This window comes from Monodon monoceros, unplaced genomic scaffold, assembly GCF_005190385.1.
Source record: "Monodon monoceros isolate NGI ecotype Baffin Bay Population unplaced genomic scaffold, NGI_Narwhal_1 Super_Scaffold_5, whole genome shotgun sequence".
NCBI lineage: Eukaryota > Metazoa > Chordata > Mammalia > Artiodactyla > Monodontidae > Monodon > Monodon monoceros.
In genome coordinates this window covers 94,324,307-94,345,876 of record NW_021703782.1, presented here as the reverse complement: position 1 = coordinate 94,345,876, position 21,570 = coordinate 94,324,307, and the positions used below count along the sequence as shown (strand labels likewise).

Below are 21,570 nucleotides of genomic sequence, written 5' to 3'. Positions count from 1 at the left end.
TTCATTCAGATGTAGATAAAACACATCACGAAGCCTCTGGAAAACTCCATTTACACTGATGAGGGAATGAGCTGGGAAAAGGCCAAAATCATCTTGGTATTGTCATGAGAATAGCTTTGACCTCATGGGCACCCTAAAAGGGTTCCAGGGATCCTCAGTTGTCCCCGGACCACATTTTGAGAACCACTGGCTTAATTAAAATAAAAAAGCAGAATATATTTATTTATTCGAACATTAGTGTTTTCACATGAGAGGTTTCACTTAATCTTCCCAATCAAGCAAGCAGAAGATATGTTTACATCCTATTTCTTATAAGAAAGTGTTTGTTAGGATATTGGTAAATTTGTTTTTAAACATTTCGACCCATAAGCCATGACTCGGGGTCTGTGGGGCTCTTTGGGTGGACACCCAATGGCCAAAATGATGACACTCAAAGGCGCTGGACTTACCTTAAGAAGTAGTTCACCCCGTTCTTGAATAGTCATTTGTGGGCAATTCATTTGGATCCATCATTCATTCAATCGCTTATCTCAATACTATTTCACTGTCTAGGGTATAGATTCCTATTTAAGGAAGCAGAGTGTCTTATTTGGGTGCCCCTTTGGGGGGAAAGCACTGCCCTAAACCTGGCATCTGCTGAGCAAAACGATAATCATAGTAATAATCAGCTGAGCAAACAGGGATTTGCACTTTGCTGAGTGCTGGAGTCGAGGGGGAAGAGAGGACAGTGGCAAGAAACAATGCATTCAGTATAAGGACTGAGGTTGTGCATTAAGATGGTATTGGTTTCTAATCCCTTTCCGCCACTTACTAACTGTATGACCTGGGCAAGTCATAGGATTCCGTGAACCTCAGTATCTTCACTGGTGAAATGGGGAGAACAATGCCAATCTCCTGGGGTTTGAGGGAAGTTCATATAGGATAATGTATGGAAAGTACCTACCACTGGGCCTGACACAGTAAGAGCCCCCAAAATGGCAGTTGTGATGATGTGGACCATAGTAATGATGAGGCAGCAACACCCTGATGTTGGCACAACCAGCTGATTCCAGGACCCACAGAGGGGCTTCCATGCAGAAGCTACAGCTTCCCTCCCCTCGCTGTCTTCCAGCCACAAGAGCTGTCTTTCAGATTCTCAATTATGCCAGGTTTCTCCCAGCCTTAGGGCTTTCCTAAATGCTACTCCCTCTGCTCAGAAGCACTCTGAACCACTCCAAATTCACAGTCACCCAGTCTATCATGTAGTTCCATAGCTAAACTCTCCAGATCTTCCAGAGAATCCATAAATAACAGCAATGGTTTTCTTTGTCACCCCTACCCAGTCTCTTCAAGGATACAGTTCACACTGAACTATTTGCTTGATGCCAGCTTATCAGTTTACCCAGAAAATGTGCCCCTGAGTTCACTTTTCCTAGACTACCTGCAGTTTTTTTGTTTGCCCTCTCTTCTTCTCTTCTATAAATCCTACTTGGGACCTTTGTTAATTAAAATGATTGATCTCTTTTATCTACAAGTAAACAGTGTGCTGGTAATTCACCAAGTTTCTCTGCATAATTCTTTGATATTGCCCAGGAAGTGATGGGTCCTAGTACAATTCTGTAGTGTGCCTAAGTTCATACAGGTTACAGAATAGAGAGCTATACCCTCCTCTTCCCCACCAAATCAACAAGACAAAAATTAGCAGACTGCAATTCACTTTTGCCCTCAAAACTCTTGTTTTATTTCAGTGAGGACACCTCACTTTGTTCCAGAATACCAAAAATTAGCATGGAAAGGGACCAAGTAAATAACACTATATTTTAGACCACGGCCAACATTTCAAAGATAAAACAACTATTCTTAAATTAATAAAACCTGATAAATGAATTCAGCAAGGTAGCAGGATAGAAGATTAACATACAGAAATTGGTTGCATTTCTTTACACTAGCAATGAAATATCAGAAAGAGAATGTAAAAAAAAAATACCTTTGAAAATCGCACCAAAAAAATAAAATAAAATAGGAATAAACCTGACCAAGGAGGTGAAAGACAGATATGCTGAGAACTATAAAACATTAATAAAGGAAATTAAAGATGATCCAAAGAAATGGAAAGATATCCCATGCTCTTGGATTGGAAGAATTAATATTGTTAAAATGGCCATACTACCCAAAACGATATACAGATTTAATGTGATCCCTATTAAATTACCCATGACATTTTTCACAGAGCCAGAACAAATAATCCTAAACTTTATACGAAACCATAGAAGACCCAGAATTGCCAAAGCAATCCTGACAAAAAAGAATAAAGCAGGAGGCATAACGCTCCCAGACTTCAGATAATACTACAAAGCTACAATAATCAAAACAGCTTGGTACTGGCACAACAACAGACATATGGATCAATGGAAAAGAACAGAGGACCCAGAAATAAATCCACACACCTATGGTCAATTAATCTTTGACAAAGGAGGCAAGAATATAAAATGGAAAAACGTCTCTTCAGCAAGTGGTGCGGGGGAAGTTGGACAGCTGCATGTAAATCAAGGAAGTTAGAACACACCCTCACACCATGCACAAAAATAAACTGAAAATGGCTTAAAGACTTAAATATAAGACATGGCACCATAAAACTCCTAGAAGAAAACATAGGCAAAACATTCTCTGACAAATATCATACCAATGTTTTCTTAGGTCAGTCTCCCAAGGCAATAGAAATAAAAACAAAAATAAACAAATGGGACCTAATCAAACTTACAAGCTTTTGCACAGCAAAGGAAACCATAAACAAAACTCAAAGACAACCTATGGAATGGGATAAAATATTTGCAAACGATGCCACTGACAATGGGTTAATTTCCAAAATATACAAACAGCTCATACAACTCAACAACAACAAAAACAACCCAATCAAAAAATGGGCAGAAGACCCAAACAGACATTTCTCCAAAGAAGACATATAGATGGCCAATAGGCACATGAACAGATGCTCACCATTGCTATTTATTAGAGAAATGTAAATCAAAACTACAAGGAGGTACCATATCACACCAGTCAGAATGGCCATCGTTAAAAACTCTACAAATAACAAATGCTAGAGAAGGTGTGGCGAAAAGGGAACCCTCCTACACTGTTGGTGGGAATGTAAGTTGGTGCAGCCACGGTGGAAAACAGTGTGGAGGTTCCTCTGAAGACAAAAAATAGAATTACCATATGATCCAGCAATCCCACTCCTGGGCATATATCCAGACAAAACTATAATTCAAAAAGATACACGCGCCCCTCTGTTCATAGCAGCACTATTCACAATAGCCAAGACATGGAAGCGACCTAAATGTCCATCGACGGATGAGTGGATAAAGAAGATGTGGCACATATATACAATGGAATATTACTCAACCATAAAAAAAGAATGAAATAATGCCATTTGCAGCAACATGGATGCAACTAGAGATTATCGTACTAAGTGAAGTAAGTCAGAGAAAGACAAATACCATATGATATCACTTAAATGTGGAATCTAAAATATGACAAAAATGAACCTATGTAAAAAGCAGAAACAGACTCATGGACATAGGGAATAGACTTGTGGTTGCCAAGGGGGGAGCGGGGTGGGGAAGGGATGGACTGGGAGTTTGGGGTTAGTAGATGCAAACTATTATATATAGGATGGATAAACAACAAGGTCTTACTATATAGCACAGGGAACCATATTCGATGTCCTGGGATAAACCGTAATGAAAAAGAATATAAAAAGAATGTATAACTGAGTCACTCTGCTGTACAGCAGAAATTAACACAACATTATAAATCAACTATACTTCAATTAAAAGAAAAAATAAATTAACAAAACCACACGAGAGAGAACTGAATCTCCACAGTGATTTTCTAATCACTGCCTCACACTTTCCCCCTTGGAGCTATCCAGCCTTGTCCTGCTGGATTATGTTTCTAAACACAGCTCTAAACTTACCCTTCTTCTCAAAAATGTCCAGTGTCTGTCCTACCACTGCCCACAGCCTGAAATCCCAACCCTTTACCCTGCTATTTGCATCCTTCTGTGATCTGGCTACAGCCCACTTTACCAAACTCTTCTTTCTCTCTCTGCCCCTCCACCTCTACCTGTAAATGCCAGATGGCCCACTGCAAAACTCTCTTGATGAAGGAAGCAATATATTGCTTTACATGCGGACGCAAGTTTCTTATGTCATTGGTACACAGACTAGCTACTTTGAATAGTGCTGCCAATACAGTTCTCTTTCCCTGGAATGCCTTTCCATCATCAATATCTAACACCTATCTATCCTTTAAATCCCCACTCAAATGCTACCACCTCCAGGAAGTCTTCTCTATTCATCTCCACTGAAAACAATCTGTCATTGGTGCTCCCTCTTACACTACTTAAATCATGTCTTGTATTAGCATTCTGTATACCCACATCCTGACTCTTCCAGTAGGCTGCTATTTGACGGCAGGGCTATGTCTCATGCCTCTACATCTGCCTCCCTCTCCCCCATACTCTGCACAGCTCCTGGCATAGAGTAAGTGTCAACTAATGGCCTTAAGCAAACTAATAGATAAACAGATCAAATCTGATATTTACACCCTCCTGCCTAAACTCCTTCGATGGCCTCCACTGCACTCAAATTACACCCCAACTCCCTAATAGCAGCTAGAAAGCCATGTTTGATCGTCCCTGTTCACTTCTCCAGACTCATTTGGGGCTACGTCTCCTTTTCCTTACATGTGTGTCTCTCCCCTATATGTCCCTTGAACACATAAAATTCTGTCTGGCCTCAGGGCTTTCACACATGCTCTTCCCTCTTTCTAAAACCCACTTCCTCCATTAATTTTCTGGTCCACAATTTCTGACATTCCAGTTTTCAACTTAAAAGCCACATCCTCAAAAAGACCCTCTAGGTTATCTATCAGTCAGGGCCCTGGCAGGAAACAGGTGTCATATGTCAAGTGGGCTAAAATGATGATAAAGGGGCTCTATACAAAGGTATGGACAAGGTTTAGGGACACCAACAGGAGATAACACAGCACCCCATGGCTAGCAACAGTAGGGATCCATTACCTCTCTCAGGCCTGAAGCAGGAGGGGAGGGAACATGTACCAGAACCTGGAGAGAGTAGTGTAAAAGAAGTCTACCTTAAAGTATTGGTGGCCACCAGTAGAGGGTCACAACTAAGCAGGGGGATCTGTAGAGAAAGGAACAAAGGAAGTAAATACCCCAGCTTCATTCTTCTCCCACCATCCAAACGGCCAATCCCCAACTGGGAGCAGAGGAGCCTTTTAAGGCAGTCCCTGCAGGCCAGCCTCCCAGGAAAGATGGAGAAGGGTAGAAAAAAGGATGACAGGGGTGAGCAGAAGCTACCCAGCCCACCATCCATTCTCAGGTAGACCCTCCTGTTATTCTGTCTCATAGCAATCTGTTTTCTTCTTAGTATTCAATAAAATATTTACTTTCATATCCTTTTGCTGAATGTCTATAAGCACTTTCAGATGGTCAATTCCGTGGACATGTAAACCCCACGTGTTCACTGCAGCACTCTGAATCTAACATATGGTAGGTGCTGAATAAATACTTGCTAGTTAATGCGTGAACACATGCATCAGTCAGAGACATAATAGCACATATAATTATGCACGTACACATTTCAATTTCAAAGGGAGAAACCTCCTCTACAGAATTAAGAAATGCCAGGAAATTTCACATCAAAGTCAATTCGATGAAAACAAAATGCTGCCTAGCATAGAAAATCACTCTAACTTCAAAAAGAGCTGAACATTTTCTAAGAAGAGAAGAAAAAATGTCCTTCCTATTAACTTGCTGTGAAAACAGGCTGAGCCAGACTAGATAAGTTACCACCGTGTAACACAAAATTGTTATCGTCCCCAATCCACAAAGCAGATTGAAATAAGGTCAAGTGGAAGAATTCCTCCCCGAACTCTTTCTTCTTGATAAAACCTTGGTAGCTCCCACCACTAACTTTATAGCTTCAAAAGAAGAAAAGTGCTAGCAAGCCCTAAATTCCCTCCTCCTGGTCTTGGGGTTTTCTGCATCTTCCAAAAGCCCCGATTTCTCTGAGCTCTTGTGGTCCCATTATAAAGAATACAGACAACACTTTTAAGTCTAGTTCTACATATTACCTGGTAAGTGCACTTTATTGATAGCTGAATCTGATACCCAAACACAGACTTTCACATTTGCTTCTCTCCTCTGTCCCCCAACACATTTGCGCTTTGATGAGAAGAGGCGAAATCTTTTTCCTGATAGCATGTAACACAATATGATTCCAAACACTTCATCTTTCTTTCAGCTCCTCAGATGACTCATTTGCCTTGTTCTCTCCAACCACAGGACTCTTGTATTTGGGGCTCCCTTCTACTGGAATATGCACCCCTCTTTTCTACAATTTGTTCTGTGAAAATGGGCTAATATTAATGCCTAGATCATAAAGTTGTTGTGAGGAAGAATCAAGGTAGTAAGATAACTGAGATCATACATATAAGGCATGTAAAACAGCACCTGACACATAGTAAGAGCTCAATAAGTGTTTTCATCAATATTAATGATTACTTCCAAATTACCCTTCAGATCTATAATCAGTATCGCTTGCTCCAGGAAGATTCTACGTTCCCCCAAGTGAGACTGAGTACCCCAATCATGGCATTCATGTGTCTGGGTAACTTTCCTTCACAGCACCAACTACAGCCCATATGATTCAAATACCATTAACCCTTGAACAGTGCTGGGGGTTAGAGGTGCCAATCCTCTGTGCAGTTGAAAATCCAAGTACAGCTTGTAGTCCACACTCCAGTATCCACAGTTCCTCCATATCTGCACTTCTGAATCCTCGGATTCAACCAGCCGCAGACCATGTAGTACTGTAGTATCTTTAAAAATCTGCATGTAAGTGGACCCTGCAGTTCAAAGCTGGTTGTTCAAGGGTCAGCTGTCATCATAAAATAATGTATGTGTCCTTAAATAGGCAAAAAAAAAAAAAAAAAAATGTAAGGATTTGAGCAGCAAGTGAATTTGTTGTTGATCACCATTGTGTTCCTAGTTTCTTGGAAACTGTTTCACACTTAGTGCTCAAAATACATGTTAAATGAAAAGATGAACAGACAACCTCACCTCCTCTGTGGCACAGTAATCACCACCCCTTTCCATATCTTTTTTTTTCATGTTCATTACTTCAAGAACTCTAAAGGTAAATATTTGAGGAAACTGAAGCATCAAGAAGCCACATGACCAGAGACTCCAGTTCCCAGAGTCACAAGTGGGCCAGAACACAAGTATCCCTATTTCCAACCATACGGTATCCTGGGTCTCGGCAGAAAATGGCAGAAGGTCTCTGTTATGGACTGAATGTTTGTGTCCTCCCAAAATTCATATTTTGAAGTCCTAACCCTCTGTGTGATGCTATTTGGAGATGGGGACTTTGGAGGTAATGAGATTTAGATGAGATCCTGAGGGTGGGGTCCTTATGATGGGATTAGTGCTCTTATAAGAAGAGAACAGAGAGCTTGCTCTCTTTAGCTCTGCCATGTGAGGCACATCGAGAAGGCAGTCATCTGCAATACAGGAAGGGAACCCTCATCAGAACCCAACCTTGGTGGAACCCTGATCTTGGACTTCCCAGCCTCCAGAGATGTAAGAAATAAATGTCTGTTGTTTAAGCCACCTAGTCTATGGTGTTTTGTTACAGCAGCCGGAGCAGACTAATACACTCTCCTATGGCGGGCAGCAGTGGAGGTGGGGGATACTCTGCTATACTCATGAGGCCTTCAGTCTTATATAGTTTTGTATGCAATTGTTAACACCAACTGTTAAAGCATAGTTCCGAGACAGTGTGTGGAGAAAATGCTTTATGTTCACCACACTAGTTCCTGGACACACGGAAAGGCTACATCTCTCAGCCTCCCCGGGGGTCCTACTTAGACTGGGGTCCTATGACTGCGTTCTGGCCAGTAGAATTGCAGGCAGCAATGACATAAGCCATTCCCAGGCCTGACCCATAGGTATCCTATGTGCAATCCTCCAACACTTGGAGGTCACAAGGGCTATCTGTCACTCACAAGACTTCACATAAGTGAGAAATTTTGATTTTATTAAGTTCCTGATAGTTCAGGACTAACTTGTTACTGCTGCATATCCTAGTAGTAACCTGACTAATACAAAGAGGCAGAGTGGAACACTGGGAAATGAAATGAAGAAAACAAGAGTTTGAAGCCCAACTCTGTCATCAGTTTATGAGGTGACATTGGAAATTCACCTGTCTGGCTCTGAATTTTCTCATCCGTGTTACTCAAACATGAACAGATCACTGTGGATGGCTCTTGATTTTGCATATTACCTGGAAGCTGAGCTCATACTTCATTACATTCCTCTCCCCCACACATATTACACAACTCCAAAAGCAATGGTAAACCACATTGTTTTACTGAAGAATTTGTTGGGTGATAACAAAATGGATTATATCTAGAGTGACCACATGTGTTAGGGTTTGGCTAGGACAGTGCCCATTTAGACCTACTGTCCCAGTGTAATTCAGTGTAATTACTAATAGAAGAGCCCTCTTTGCCTCTTAGGCATCCTGGTTTAAACAATACATTACAGAATAAGCTGGTTATATCACACACAACGTATAGCAACTCTTACCAGACATCTTTCAGTTCATACTTTTATTCTCCGTTCACCTTGAGACTCCACCATCCCCCCCAACATGTTCCCTGGAGTCCTTTACTGGATCCTCTGTCCCCAGCTCAGTAGCTAAGAAGGAGCTCAGGGAAATACGCCAACTTGTACCTCCTTAGCTCAGTAGCTAAGAAGGAGCTCAGGGAAATATGCCAACTTGTACCTCCTTAGCTCAGTAGCTAAGAGGGAGCTCAGGGAAATATGCCAACTCGTACCTCCTCATCATTGCTTCAAACTAGCCAAGCTTCAAACTCCACCCTTACTGCAAGGGAAACAGATAGTTTTAGACTTCATGGTGATCTTGAGAAACAAAAGCAATTTGGGGAGTATGAGTAGAGGTTTAACAAAATGCCTTTGCTTTCTCCACAGGAAAGTGACTATGCATTAACCTCAAAGCACTATTCCCTGACAACGGTGGAATGACACTGTGAATGGGGAAAATGATCTTTAATTGATAAACTGCCTTTAGACTGGGAAACCATGAATGAGCTATGAATACCCGGTAGAAAGCCATAGATTTGGGCTTCTCACCATGTGGGACCCAGAAGCTATGAAAAGAGATATTGGTTCCAGTGGAGCTTGGGGCTTTTAAACCAGAGTGGCCCCTGTGCCCAAGTGCGTAGTCTCATTACAAGGATAACACCTGTGTTGCCGGGGACAGGGAGGAAACAGCTCTTGGACTGCCATGAAGAGACACACTTGGTGCCGCCTCTTGGTCTGCTGTATTTCCTCTGCTGTGCTCTAGGTGAGGCAGATCTCTGTGGTTGTGTAGGTTTGGTTATGTATCCTTGCTATCAAAGTATGGCCCTTGGACAGACAGTACCAGCATTATCCAGAACTTTTTAGAAATGCAGTCAGCACCAGCCCAGACCTACTGAATTAGAATTGACATTTTAACAAGATCTTCAGGCAATTCCTATGCATAATTAAAGTTCGAGGGGCAGTGGTATAGATGAACCCAGGACCAGAACCGGTCGTCACATAGAATGGTCATAACTGTGGAAACCAGCCAATTTCTGCCCCTCTAAAGAAGCTCTCCTTTCCAGATCAGATCAGAATCCATGCATATTCTCCCCTTGTTTCCACTTTTTACTTGTAATTCTTTAATCACAACAATATGATGTTCTCCAGAGAACTCTACAAGAGCGATGAGGTCCTCTTATTTTAACCTACAATCAGCTGTTAATCCCCATGCAGCAGGGGCTACAACTTCTACAGTGTTTTCAATGTATTAACATTTGAGCTTTATTTCCTCTCCCAAAAATACTTATCAAGGTCTATCACATCAAAGCAAGAAAAAGCGGAAAGAAAGGCAAAGCCAGATGGCTTCAGGGGTGGCGTTTCCCCTGGTCCCATGAAGTCCAGGAGAGCTGGGCCAGTTTTTCAACCTGGATGCTCCAAGGGGCATTCACAGGGAAACCAAAGGCAGGACCTCACGAGAGGAGCTCGCCACCAAGAGCACCTTGCCAAGCCACGCCTGGGTTCCAGTCCTCTAAGGTGGGGGAGCGGGGGTGGGAATCATCTTCTCAGGTTTTGCCAGACTGGCAGATGAGCCCTTCATACTGATACCTTATGCTTTCTCAGTTCCCGTAGAAGATTTTCAGCCTGTCCAGCTATATGTCAGCTATGCCTATATTTTCCGACCTGAGGACAGAATGGGATACCCCAGAAAGAAACTTTAAGACCAAGAAAAAAGGGCACACAGCCTGTGTCAACCACTCTGTGTGCTGGTTTCAGAGGGAGAAACTTAATTTCCCTGGAAAGAGATAGTGAAAGATAGTACATGATATATAGACAAGGAAATAACAGATTTCCTATGACCTATAGGAAACTACATATATTTTAGAAAGAAAACAACTGTATAATATATGTTTAGTATGATCCCAAGTACTACTTGCCGTCTCCCCTATGGATACGGGTTGCTTCTAGTATCTTCTATACAAAAAGCAATATATATTCATTATAAACAATTTGAGACAAACAAAAAAACATACAACATGAAAATAAAAGAGAAAAATATACTTGGTAAAATTGCGGCTCAGAAGTTAAACCCAGGAGGGCACAAGGACAAATGAGGAAAGAAAGGGAAAGAGCTTGGGAGGAGAGAAAGAGGAAGAAAGGAAAGGGAGAATAGACATCTTTTGTGATTTGACCAGGGACAATGGAGGAAGAGTTCTGTTGCCTGGATACACACCCAGTGATGTATTTAGCTACACTGGTGTCTAACACTTCAAGTCAGCAGAAGAATAGTGCACATCTTTTCAACAAATGTAAACCAATTGCCCGCTGTGTACCAGGAGGTGTTCTAAGGTGTTTTATTTTATTTTATTTTTTCTTTAATTTAGTTTTGGCTGCGTTGGGTCTTCGTTGCTGCACGCAGGCTTTCTCTAGTTGTGGCGAGCGGGGGCTTCTCTTGTGGCAGAAGCGCAGGCTCAGTAGTTGTAGTGCACAGGCTTAGTTGCTCCGCAGCATGTGGGATCTTCCCAGACCAGGGATCGAACCCGTGTCCCCTGCACTGACAGGCGGCTTCTTAACCACTGTGCCACGAGGGAAGTCCCTCTAAGGTGTTTTAAACACAATATCAATCTTTTCACCACCCTAAAAGTGACAATGATTGTTGTCACATTACCAATAAAAACAACTGAGACTTGGGGTGACTAAGTAGACCCCCCTCTCAAAGGTTACAAGCATCTTACTCCAAGTGCTCAACAAATATTTGTTTTGAGTAGAAGGAAGGGAAAGGGGATTTGAAGTTGGGTCTGTGTTTCCAGGACACTTCTCTGAACCTCCTCCAAACACCTACACTCCATAACTACCTGTTTTTCCACTTTTCACACCGTTAGTGTCTCCCTCTGTTGATTATGTCCTGTGCAAGCACTCACATTTTGGCATTTTTCCATCTGCCAATACCCCCTTTCTTTGCACAGCTGAAGATCTGATGTTAAGTAGGCAACGTTAGGTTGGGACTCCTTTGTTCTTCCCAGTAAAAATAACAGCCATGAAAAATGAATTGGTGCATTCTGTTGTGGTTCACATATTTCCTCCTTTGCTTGGCCCTTTGCAACTGAAAATATGCAGCATTGCACAGCTAAAGCACCTGTTCAATTTGAATTGTTTACTCCAGGGATAAATAGATTTTTACTTCAAAACCAAGGCCCATCAAGCTTCAAATTTCGTAGAAATAGAAAAAAAGAAAAGTTAGCCCACTTTAAAGAGAAAAGAAAAGGTCACTTCCTGATTTTGCTAACATCAGGAAACAACACTTTAGGACATGTTTCAGTGTCAACCTCCACCTCCAGTGAAATCCGAAAATCTAACACAATCAGAGAATAGAGGCTGGACTTTAAATGAAAAAAGTTTGAGTATCTCAGAAATGAGCCCTTCTTCCCTTCGAAAGAACAGATCCTGAACTCTGAAAAGTTTCCAGATTTCTGCCTCTCCCTCTCCACATTTTCTCTTTCTCCTTTTCTCCAAATAACATCTGTTCTTCTAATTCTTCGTTCACCAAGTATGTTCCAAGAAGACCCTAATGTCCTTACACATCTCTACATGTCAGAGTTTCCCTCTGCTTCTATTTATAGACATGTGTGTACACATATACTTAGAGGCAAGGACTGGCGTAGGGAGAGAGACAGGAATTTGGAGGATGGAAGGCAGCAAGAGGGAAGGGGTCGGGGAGGGGACCAGGCCTGGGATCTCTTTTCTGGGACAGGCTCATGTTTAGACCTCATTTAAGAAAAAATTTTTAAATGGTGTTTTCCCCAATATTATGTATTTTAAATGGATTTGTTAGGTAGATTATAGTTTAAACATTCATTGGGTGCCTTCTAGGTGTGGACACTTGTAAGTCGTTTCCTCCAGGGACATACTCTGTTCTCAAGGTGATTACAGTATATCTGGGGGCACAGAGCCCAGGTAGATACCTAGAGTACAGGTAATATAATCCCTTAGTGGTTACAGCAATTTGCTCTGCCATTAGGCAGGCCTGTGCCAGAATGCCAGATCCAAGCCTAAGTTTCCTTATCTGACAAATGGGAATAACAGCATTTATGGGATAACAGTAAAAATTAAGTGAGATTATTAATGTAATGTGAATGGTGTACAATATGTGCTCATTAAATGTAGGTGGCGGTTGTAATCACAAAATAATTATTATTACTCTCAACACTATTGACTGGGGGTACAAGTATGCTATGAAACGCTGCAGAGAAAAGAGGGATATATTTCTTACTGGACGCTGAGGGTGGAAGCTCGGAGAAGAGACAACATTTGAACAGCAGCTTAAAAAAAAAAAACAAAAAAAAACCTGCTGGAGCAGGAGAACTGCTGGAGCAAGGTAGGGCATTTGATGTTGCAGTGAGGATGCTGCCTGCACAGAAACGGATTCAGGGGAAGGGTTAGCAGGTCAGAGGATCGGCATAAACTGCCCCTGGAGTGGGGGGAAGGGTTCAGTGGGATCAGAGGCTGAAAACGAAGGCTGAGGAAAGGCCAGGGAAGTCTTGCAAGGAAACGCAACCAGGGTTCCACAGGCAAGGAGAGATGCTGAAAGATTTGACAGTGGAAAAGAAAGAGAGTCAAATGACCTAGTAGAGTCTGGGTGGATGTTTACTCATTAAACTAATGTAGACGTCAAAAAGGTCACCTCAAGGAAGTCCCCTAGAGAGTGATAGGTGACCTCGAGTCTTCCCACTGTGCACATATAACACCCTGAATCATCTGTTATTAATAGCAATCATGTTATAATACGTTATTTAATTGCCCATCTCACTCACCCGATTATAAGCTTCATGAAGGCAGGAATGACATCTGCCGTGTTCATTGTTATATTGACAGGGCCCAGCACATAGTAAGCTCCCAAACACCCAATGGGTGATGTAGAACACATCATCCTGTATGTTCCCATATCTTTTTTTATTGATATGGAAGGACCTCTCCTCAGCTTTGCAAAAAGTGCAAACTCATCTCTCTTTTTTGAATGACAATTGAGTTCTTAAGGACCATCTAACTTAAGAATTTTCTAGTCTGGGGCTTCCCTGGTGGCGCAGTGGTTGAGAGTCCACCTGCCGATGCAGGGGACGCGGGTTCATGCCCCGGGTCTGGGAAGATCCCACATGCTGTGGAGCGGCTGGGCCCGTGAGCCATGGCCGCTGAGCCTGCGCGTCCGGAGCCTTGCCACAAGAGTGAGAGGACCGTGTACCGCAAAAACAAAAAAAACAACAAAAAAAGAATTTTCTAGTCCTTCAACTCTACTGTTAAAGACCCTAGAGACTAGGAAAGTGATACTTTTTTTTTTCTTGAATCTCTCACTTCCTTAGTATTTATTTATCATTAGTTCTTCATTGAAAATCATAAAACATTTCTTTTTAAATATTCCAGTATTCTCACTTGTTAAAATGGTTTTTATCCTAAGTCATTGCAATGTCATAATTTAAATTCATAGATTACATTCATTTGTCATTTGAGAACATGTTATACAGATCTTCCTCGAACTAGGATGGAATTATGTTCTGATAAACCCATTGTAAATTGAAAGTACTTTTTATAATTTAAAAGTTGAAAATGTATTTAAAACACCTAACCTCCAGAACATCACAGATTAGCCTAGCTTACCTTAAATGTGCTCAGAACTCTTACATTAGCCTAAATCTGGGCTAAATCATCTAACACAAAGCCTATTTTATAATAAATGCTGAATATCTCATGTATTTATTGAAAACTACACTGTAAGTGAAAAACAGACTGTTGTATGGGTACAGAATGGTTATTTCCCCTCGTGTGATCTTGTGGCTGACTGGGAGCTGCGGCTGCCGCTGCCCAGCATCAAGAGAAAGTATCATACCCATATTGCCAGCCAAGGAAAAGATCAAAATTCAAAACTCGAAGTAAGCTTTCTCCTAAATTCATATTACTTTCCCAGCATCGTCAAGTCGAAAAATTGTAAGTTAAGCTATCCTAAGTCAGAGACTGTATATTTCAAAGCACCTATACAAGCAACAAAGGGTCCATTTCTCTGTTTGAACTCATCTTCTTTTTACCATCAAAGAGTTATGCAACCCAGTGTGTTTTCTTTCTTCCTTGCCCTCGTTACCAGGAAACTCAGGGGTATTGTGCTCCTCAGCCAGGGCTCCTAATCCATTCACTTTACACTCTACCTTTATAATTTGGCTCCTACCTTTTGCCTTGTTTTAATGGCTTCAGTTCTTAAACATCTGTGCATTTATTTTAAGTTGCCTCAAAACCTTTTTAAAGTAGGCAGGAGTAACATGTGTGTATTCATGTATATATTCATATATATATATATATATATATATATGTTTACTACATATTATTTATAAACACACACGTATATCCAATTCTAAAAGTATACCTATCTACACAGTTCCCAGATGTTTTCTGCCATACCTCACTCTCAGGTCTCATGAAAGCATGACTTAATAATGTAAACATAAGTGAAGATTTTTATAGAAGAGTCTTAGGAAACCCATTTCTGTTCCTTTCTCCAGATCCCTTCTTTGGTTATTCTGTTTTGAGTTTAATACACTAAACCAGGAATGAGCAAACTTTTCCAGTAAAGGAGTAGACAGTAATTTTTAGACTATGGGTCATGAGGTGTCTGTTGCAACTACTTAACTCTGCCATTATAATGCAAACAGAGTCACAGACGTGCATAAGCAAATGTGCATGACTGTGTTTTGATAAAACTGTATTTATTAAAATAGGTGGTGGGTTGGATTTGGCCGGTGACCACAGTTTGCTGACCCTGCCCTAACCTTTCCCCTACCATATCTGTCATCACTGGACGCTCTCAGGGAAGTATCACTCTGGCCAACTCCAGTGTCCAGTGTCTCCAAGTTCTTTAGCCTCAGCAAAGCAAAGCCCTCTCCAGTTAATGGGACAGGGCCCTCCCTCCTCAGTAGGCAGTTTCATTGCAAGTTTTATTGCTTGAAGATACCCTGGGGGAGTCTGTCCTCTCACATACACCAATAGTTTTATAAAAGATTTCTTGCTACTACATAAGTGATCACCACAAGAGAACTTTAGGTAAATACGACAAATATATCTTTATCTGCATAAGCAACAACATTTTTGCAGCCTATAGCCATATTTGAGGTTAGAAAGAGGGCTCAATCAAGGGATTAAAAAAAAAAAAAGTCTTCATGCCAACACTCACCTCTTCATGAGCCTTAGTATTCTCACCTGCACAACAGGGGGTAGAATTTCACCTGCACAAAGGCCAGAGTCTGGACCAAACGATCCCTTATAGGTTCTTTCTGGAAGCTGGACAGGTTATTTTCCTAAACCAATGATTTCCAAATGGTTTCAGGAATCAGAATTCCCTTGGGTGCTGGTTAAAACACAGATTACTAAACCCCAGCCTGAGTTTCTGATTCAGTAGGTCTAGGGTGGAGCCCAAGAATTTGCAGTGCCACCAAGTTCTGCTATTGCTGGTTCAGGGACCATACTTTGGAAACAACTAGTCTGTCTACATGATAGAGATCTCACAGTCCCTCTTATGGGGAAGCAATGGCAGGGGAGGAGGGTCCTACAGCTGGTTCCCCTTCAGTTTTTCAGGATGGGGTTCCTTCTTGAAGGGATGAGAGATTAGTTCTGTTTGCCTGCTGAGTCTCTGGTGCCACAGCCACACCTCAGCAACTAATTACAGGCTGAAAGGAGGCTGGTGGTGACTCTCATGGAGCCATGGTGGAACGTCAAAGCCAATGGGTGAGCCATCCGGAGAAGGACAGGGAAAGGGGGGACCATTGAGAAGTGACAGATATGCCATCACACAATTCCTTTGTATAAGCAAACCTTCTAGAACTTTCTCTTTCCATAAACACAAAATCAACACAATCATTGACTGCAGATTGACCATATGTAGGCCCAGCACTGAGTAATGCAGGGTGGGCTGCAAGGACTCAAGGTCAAAAGACTGGAAAAGTGCAGACTGCCCTCAGGAACTCTTAATCTTATGTGGAAGGCAAAATTCACGACAGGTGTCAAGACAAGTAGATGTTGAGATGCAATGTTACGTGGTGTGAAGTAGAGGGCTCTGGAGAGAGGATGCTGGTGGACTTGAGAGGTCTAGGCAGGCTTTCCTAGAGGATTGAGCCAGGCCGGCAGGGTCCTCGAGGGACAGGAAGGATCTGAAGCAGTGGAAGAGTGAGGAGAACACGGCAAGAAGCCAGAATGTGCCTAGAATACCAGCAGAGGGGGGATAAGAATGAGCACAGGGACTTCTAAGTATGTCTCTACCCCTCCCCAAGGAAACTCCCCCGAGTCGTTTCCATTCCTTTGTCTCTGTTTCCTGATTTAAGGATTGACGGCTTTGAGCTAAATCACAAGTTTCGAAATTTTGTTCCATCTTAGAGAGATCCCAGGTTATTAAATGATAAATGAGCAGTCTGTGCTCAGCCCTTGTCATCCTGCTTCTGCTTCAGCCAGAGAACTCCACTTTCCTGCACTGTTACACTCATTGTACAGTTTCACTTCCAGAAAGGATTTGAAAATCACTGAGCAAGAAACTCTGTAAAAGCTCTTTCCAGTTGTACACTGGGTGGCTGGATAGAGAGGAGAAAGAAGCCAGTTAGCACAAGGGATGGGACCACTAGGTGGGCCGGGCTAGCTTCTGGCACAGCCTGACAGCAGAGAGGAGTTTAGACCAATGGAGGTGAGAATTAGGAAACCATTGGTGGTTCATGGCTGGAGGAGTAGCACAGGGAGAGGAGTGGAATTGGGCCCACAAGCAGCCAGGGAAGCAAAATCTCAACTGCTCAGAAGGCTCTGAGTAAAAAAAACAAAAGGGTGATTTTTCCCCCTTGTCAGCCTTCCCTCCCAGGACATTGTACTGTATGCAAAACGTGTAACTGTAAGACAAACATTTTTTTCCACTGCCCTTCTGAGCCCCACGGGCCTTCAGGAAGACCTGCACTTCAAGCAAAGCCTTTTTATTTTTCAACACCCACAGCTTCCATTCAACAATCAGAAGTTTTCCACTTTCATCAAAGAGACTGCAGAGAAAGGTCGAGGGAGCAGTCTGTTCTCAGCAGCTCTGGGAAGGTTACAGAGCCCCCTGCTACCCACTCACTGCTTATGCCCACCAGAGGACACAGTCTTCTCCCCGAATCAGCCGGGTGCATACCCCCACAGAACACTGGCTTGCTTCATTCCCACCTCAGCTACAGATCAAATGAATGTGTGCACCTACTTCTTCCAAAACCAAGTCCAATGTGGGATCAAGGGGACCTCAGCTTCCTTGACTATAAAATGGGTACATTTTATACCACTCTATTTAGCTCCCCCCCCCACAAAGTTACCTCTTGATGGCTCTTCCATCTCCAGAATCTATGATCTTATGGATTCACTTGGAAGGAATATCCAGACCAATTCCTAGAGTGACCCAACTTAAGTTACGGTCAGCAGTGGCATCTCTGCAAACGTGGCAGTGGTAATAATCCAAGCTTGGCTTTGGACACAGGACCTTTCCTTGGGGGGGATCTGTGATTTCTGCTTGCTCTCAGAGATATATGGCAGCCAGAAAGTGAGCAGAAAGGGGAGGGGTGCTACAAAGACCTGGGTACTTCCAAATGAAGTTTTCAAACAGCTACATCCGGAGGCACCAATTATGCAGTGATTCATTTTTTAAATGGTATTTTGAAGTGGAGATCATTAGTAACCACAGATGTGATGCAGCTCTGCCCCCCAGAGACTCTATCTACTCTAGCTGTCTAAATTCCAAGTCTTGGAACGCTGAACCAGAATGGTCCAATACCATCTGCCAAGTCTATTCCCGTTCATGAAGTACTCTTACATCACTGTCTCATTTGATCTTCATGGCGGCTGTCAATGCAGATGCGGAAAAGAGGGGGGCATAAGGATTTGTGCAAGGTCCCAAGACCATTATGGGGTTGGGCTGAGACAAGACCTCAGGTTTTCAGCCTTCAAGTGCAATGACAGTTGAATGATTTAGCATGGGTTCAGGGGCCAGACAGGTATAGCTATGCACCCAAGTTATCCTGCAACTTTGACTGAGGCAGTGTTCATCCTCTCTGATCCTCAATTTTCCCATCTGTAAAAAAGAAATATTAGCTGCCTCAGAGGGCAGAGGTGAGGATGAAGTGAGGGATTGTGTAAATCTCCTAGCACTGTGCCTGAGACAGAAGAGGTTCAACTGTAGTGGTCACATACACACACACCACACAGCACACACAACACACACATATGCGCACATCATGCACCACACAATATGCACCACACGTCACAAAGGCACATGCACAGCATACACGTATCACACACCCACCACCCACAGGCAACACGCGCACACACCATACAGAACACACACCCTCCCTGCATTCCCCCACCATACCACTTCCCGACACCCAACCACACCGCCAATTCCTTCCCCTTTTTCTGAGTTTTATGGCAGGCCCAAGTTTATAGGCAAATTTGACAGATCCCAATACACTCTGCAGGAATTTTTGTTCAGAAGATCAGTGTCTCCAGATTCCTGCTCTCAAACAGTATCTTTGGACCTGTCACCAAATTTCATACTGCCATGAGCTTGTCTCCCTTTGGATCAGTCTCCACATTTGTGGGCTCTTCCTTCCCAGATATCTGGTAGCATTTCCAGTTTTTAGCAGGAGCCAATATTATCAACCCTTTTGAGTCATTCTACCACAGTCCAAGGGATCCAGCCTCCCCAAGGCCCAGCAAAGAGACATTTTTCTGACGAGGGCTTCTGAGCCACAGGCCTTGCTGAAGAGAATGTGCAGCTTCTCAAGCCGGAAGGCGTTTTGTGACTGAGTGTGATTGAAACAGAAGTTGCTTTGCGCGCGCGCGCGCGCACACACACACACACACACACACACACACGTACACATCAGAGTAGGGAAACCGTCATTTTCCTACTCACCCTCTGACATCAGCCACCTTCTCTGTAGCTACAGTTTCTCTTCACTCACATTAATCCCTGGCGATGAAAAATGAACCTCTCCCCCACCCGCGCTGCTGCCTTTCGCCTCACGCCCCCAGAGAAGCATTTCTTCATGAGGCAGACGGTGAAGGTTTTTTTCCAAGTCACATGATCCGGGATGCAGGGGGAGAATCCTTCTTGGAACAGAGATGGGCCCAGAACCGAATCAGATGAGGAGAGATAAGGTGTGATGTGGGGAAGACTATATAAGAATGGACGCAGGGCTGCAGCAAGCACTCAACCCACTGGCCCCTTCTCAAGACACAGCCATGCATGTGCCCGCAGGCTCCGTCACCAGCCACTTGGGAACCACTGGCCGCAGCTATTTCTATTTCGCCACGGCCTCACTGGCTCTGTGTCTCGTCTTTGCTGTGGCAACCATTATGGTGCTGGTAGTTCAGAAGACGGTAAGTGGACTTCTCTTCTTTGCCTTTCCTTTCTGATTTATGTTCAGTTTTCTCCAGAGAGAGACTTGGAAATAAACTTAAAAAAGAACCTGTATCATGCAGAGAAAGGGAGCAAAGAAATGGGAACTTAACTCTCTCAAATAGTTTGGCTTCTGGAGAGAAAATTTTGTTGAGCCATCATCTCCAAACTTTCCAGGCTCACAGGAGCCAAAAGAAGGGAGAGGAGCTCTTAGCCTTGAGAAATTAATATTTAAATGTTGCTGAGCCAGAGCAACATTCCTATCAAGGAAGGAAGTGGTAAGGAAACTTGGTAACACATTTGTACAACTTGGTGTCATGTCTTCAATGCCTTCAGACCAGATTCCAAGGTTCTCTATTCTCTGTCTAAATGTTCCTGAGACTTCAGAGGCCTCATCCAATGCTAAGAGCTTTTTTTAACCTGGAGCTAAGTTTCAGAGGCCAAAGTCTATAAGGGAAAGAGGCAAGAGAGAAGACCAGGGCTTCCTAGAGCTTGGGCATTTCAGCGTTAAAGCTCACAAGACAGACTGAAAGCTTCCTCCTGAGCCACTGCTTTGAAGAGCTTAGCTCTTCCACAAAAACATAAAGCACAGAGGCAGAACCTAGAGATGTTTTTCACATCTGTTCCCTTGAGACTGCTCAGAATTCTAAAACTACAAGCAATTACGGGTACACGCTGTGAGGCCAAATGGTCTCAGGAAATTCACCTTTTTTTGAAGTAAATGGTGAGATTTATTGTGAGAACAGAAGAGATGAAGGAGGAAGCTTCTTTATATTTTAGGAAATTGGTGTTTACAGAGAATCCACCAGCATGTATTTTATTGAAAATACTGTACTGATAGTATATATTGCTCATGAATTTTTTAATGAAATAATTTTGATAGTTTATGAACTGTACCCCCCACCAACCTGCCAGAGTAAGTACATTTCTATTGTTCCTTCAAAGCTCCCATTTTTTATGGTATCATAATCCTGCAGAATTTGTTCTGGTTTCCTTCGGTTGTCTTAGGCTGAATGCTCTTTAACTTATTGATTGCTAAAAAGAATGAGGCTTTAACAGGCTTTGGTATCTGTTTCTCAAGTGTCATCAAGCTTGGAAATTTAAATGAAACTTTGAGGCTCATATCTCCACAAAAGTGAAAGAAAACAGAATTGCTAGCATTTGAGATTTAGATTGTAGAATTTATGAAGGTCATCATTTAATGGGCTCATCTACATCTACTAGGAATAATACTCTTGAAAACATTCTACGACACTTCTTTTTTCTTTCTGTAGAGGCTCTATAATTTCTGTAATTCTAATCTGAAGTAAACCAGAGGTGTAACATTTTATAGCAACAGCCAAAGCAAAGAAATTAAAGTGGTCTTTGAAAAGTTCTGTAGTTAAAGGTTGCAGCTAGAACTGCTATGAGGCAGAGAGAGAGAAAAGGAAGGAAGGAAGGAAGGAAGGAAGGAAGGAAGGAAGGAAGGAAGGAAGGAAGGAAGGAA

At 42.6% G+C, this 21,570-nt stretch overlaps 1 protein-coding gene and 1 long non-coding RNA gene across 2 annotated transcripts in view; one reads left to right on the top strand and one right to left on the bottom strand.

Moving 5' to 3' along the window:
- LOC114884594 overlaps positions 1 to 21,570 on the bottom strand; it is a 116,454-nt gene that overhangs the window by 13,335 nt on the left and 81,549 nt on the right. The window lies entirely within an intron of this gene.
- The window catches only part of TNFSF8 (TNF superfamily member 8), a 25,348-nt gene continuing 23,355 nt past the window's right edge, over positions 19,578 to 21,570 (top strand). The window contains exon 1 of the mRNA XM_029203639.1: positions 19,578 to 20,065. Within this exon, the coding sequence (XP_029059472.1) occupies positions 19,871 to 20,065 (195 nt within the window). The 5' untranslated portion in view covers positions 19,578 to 19,870. The remainder of the gene's footprint in view (positions 20,066 to 21,570) is intronic.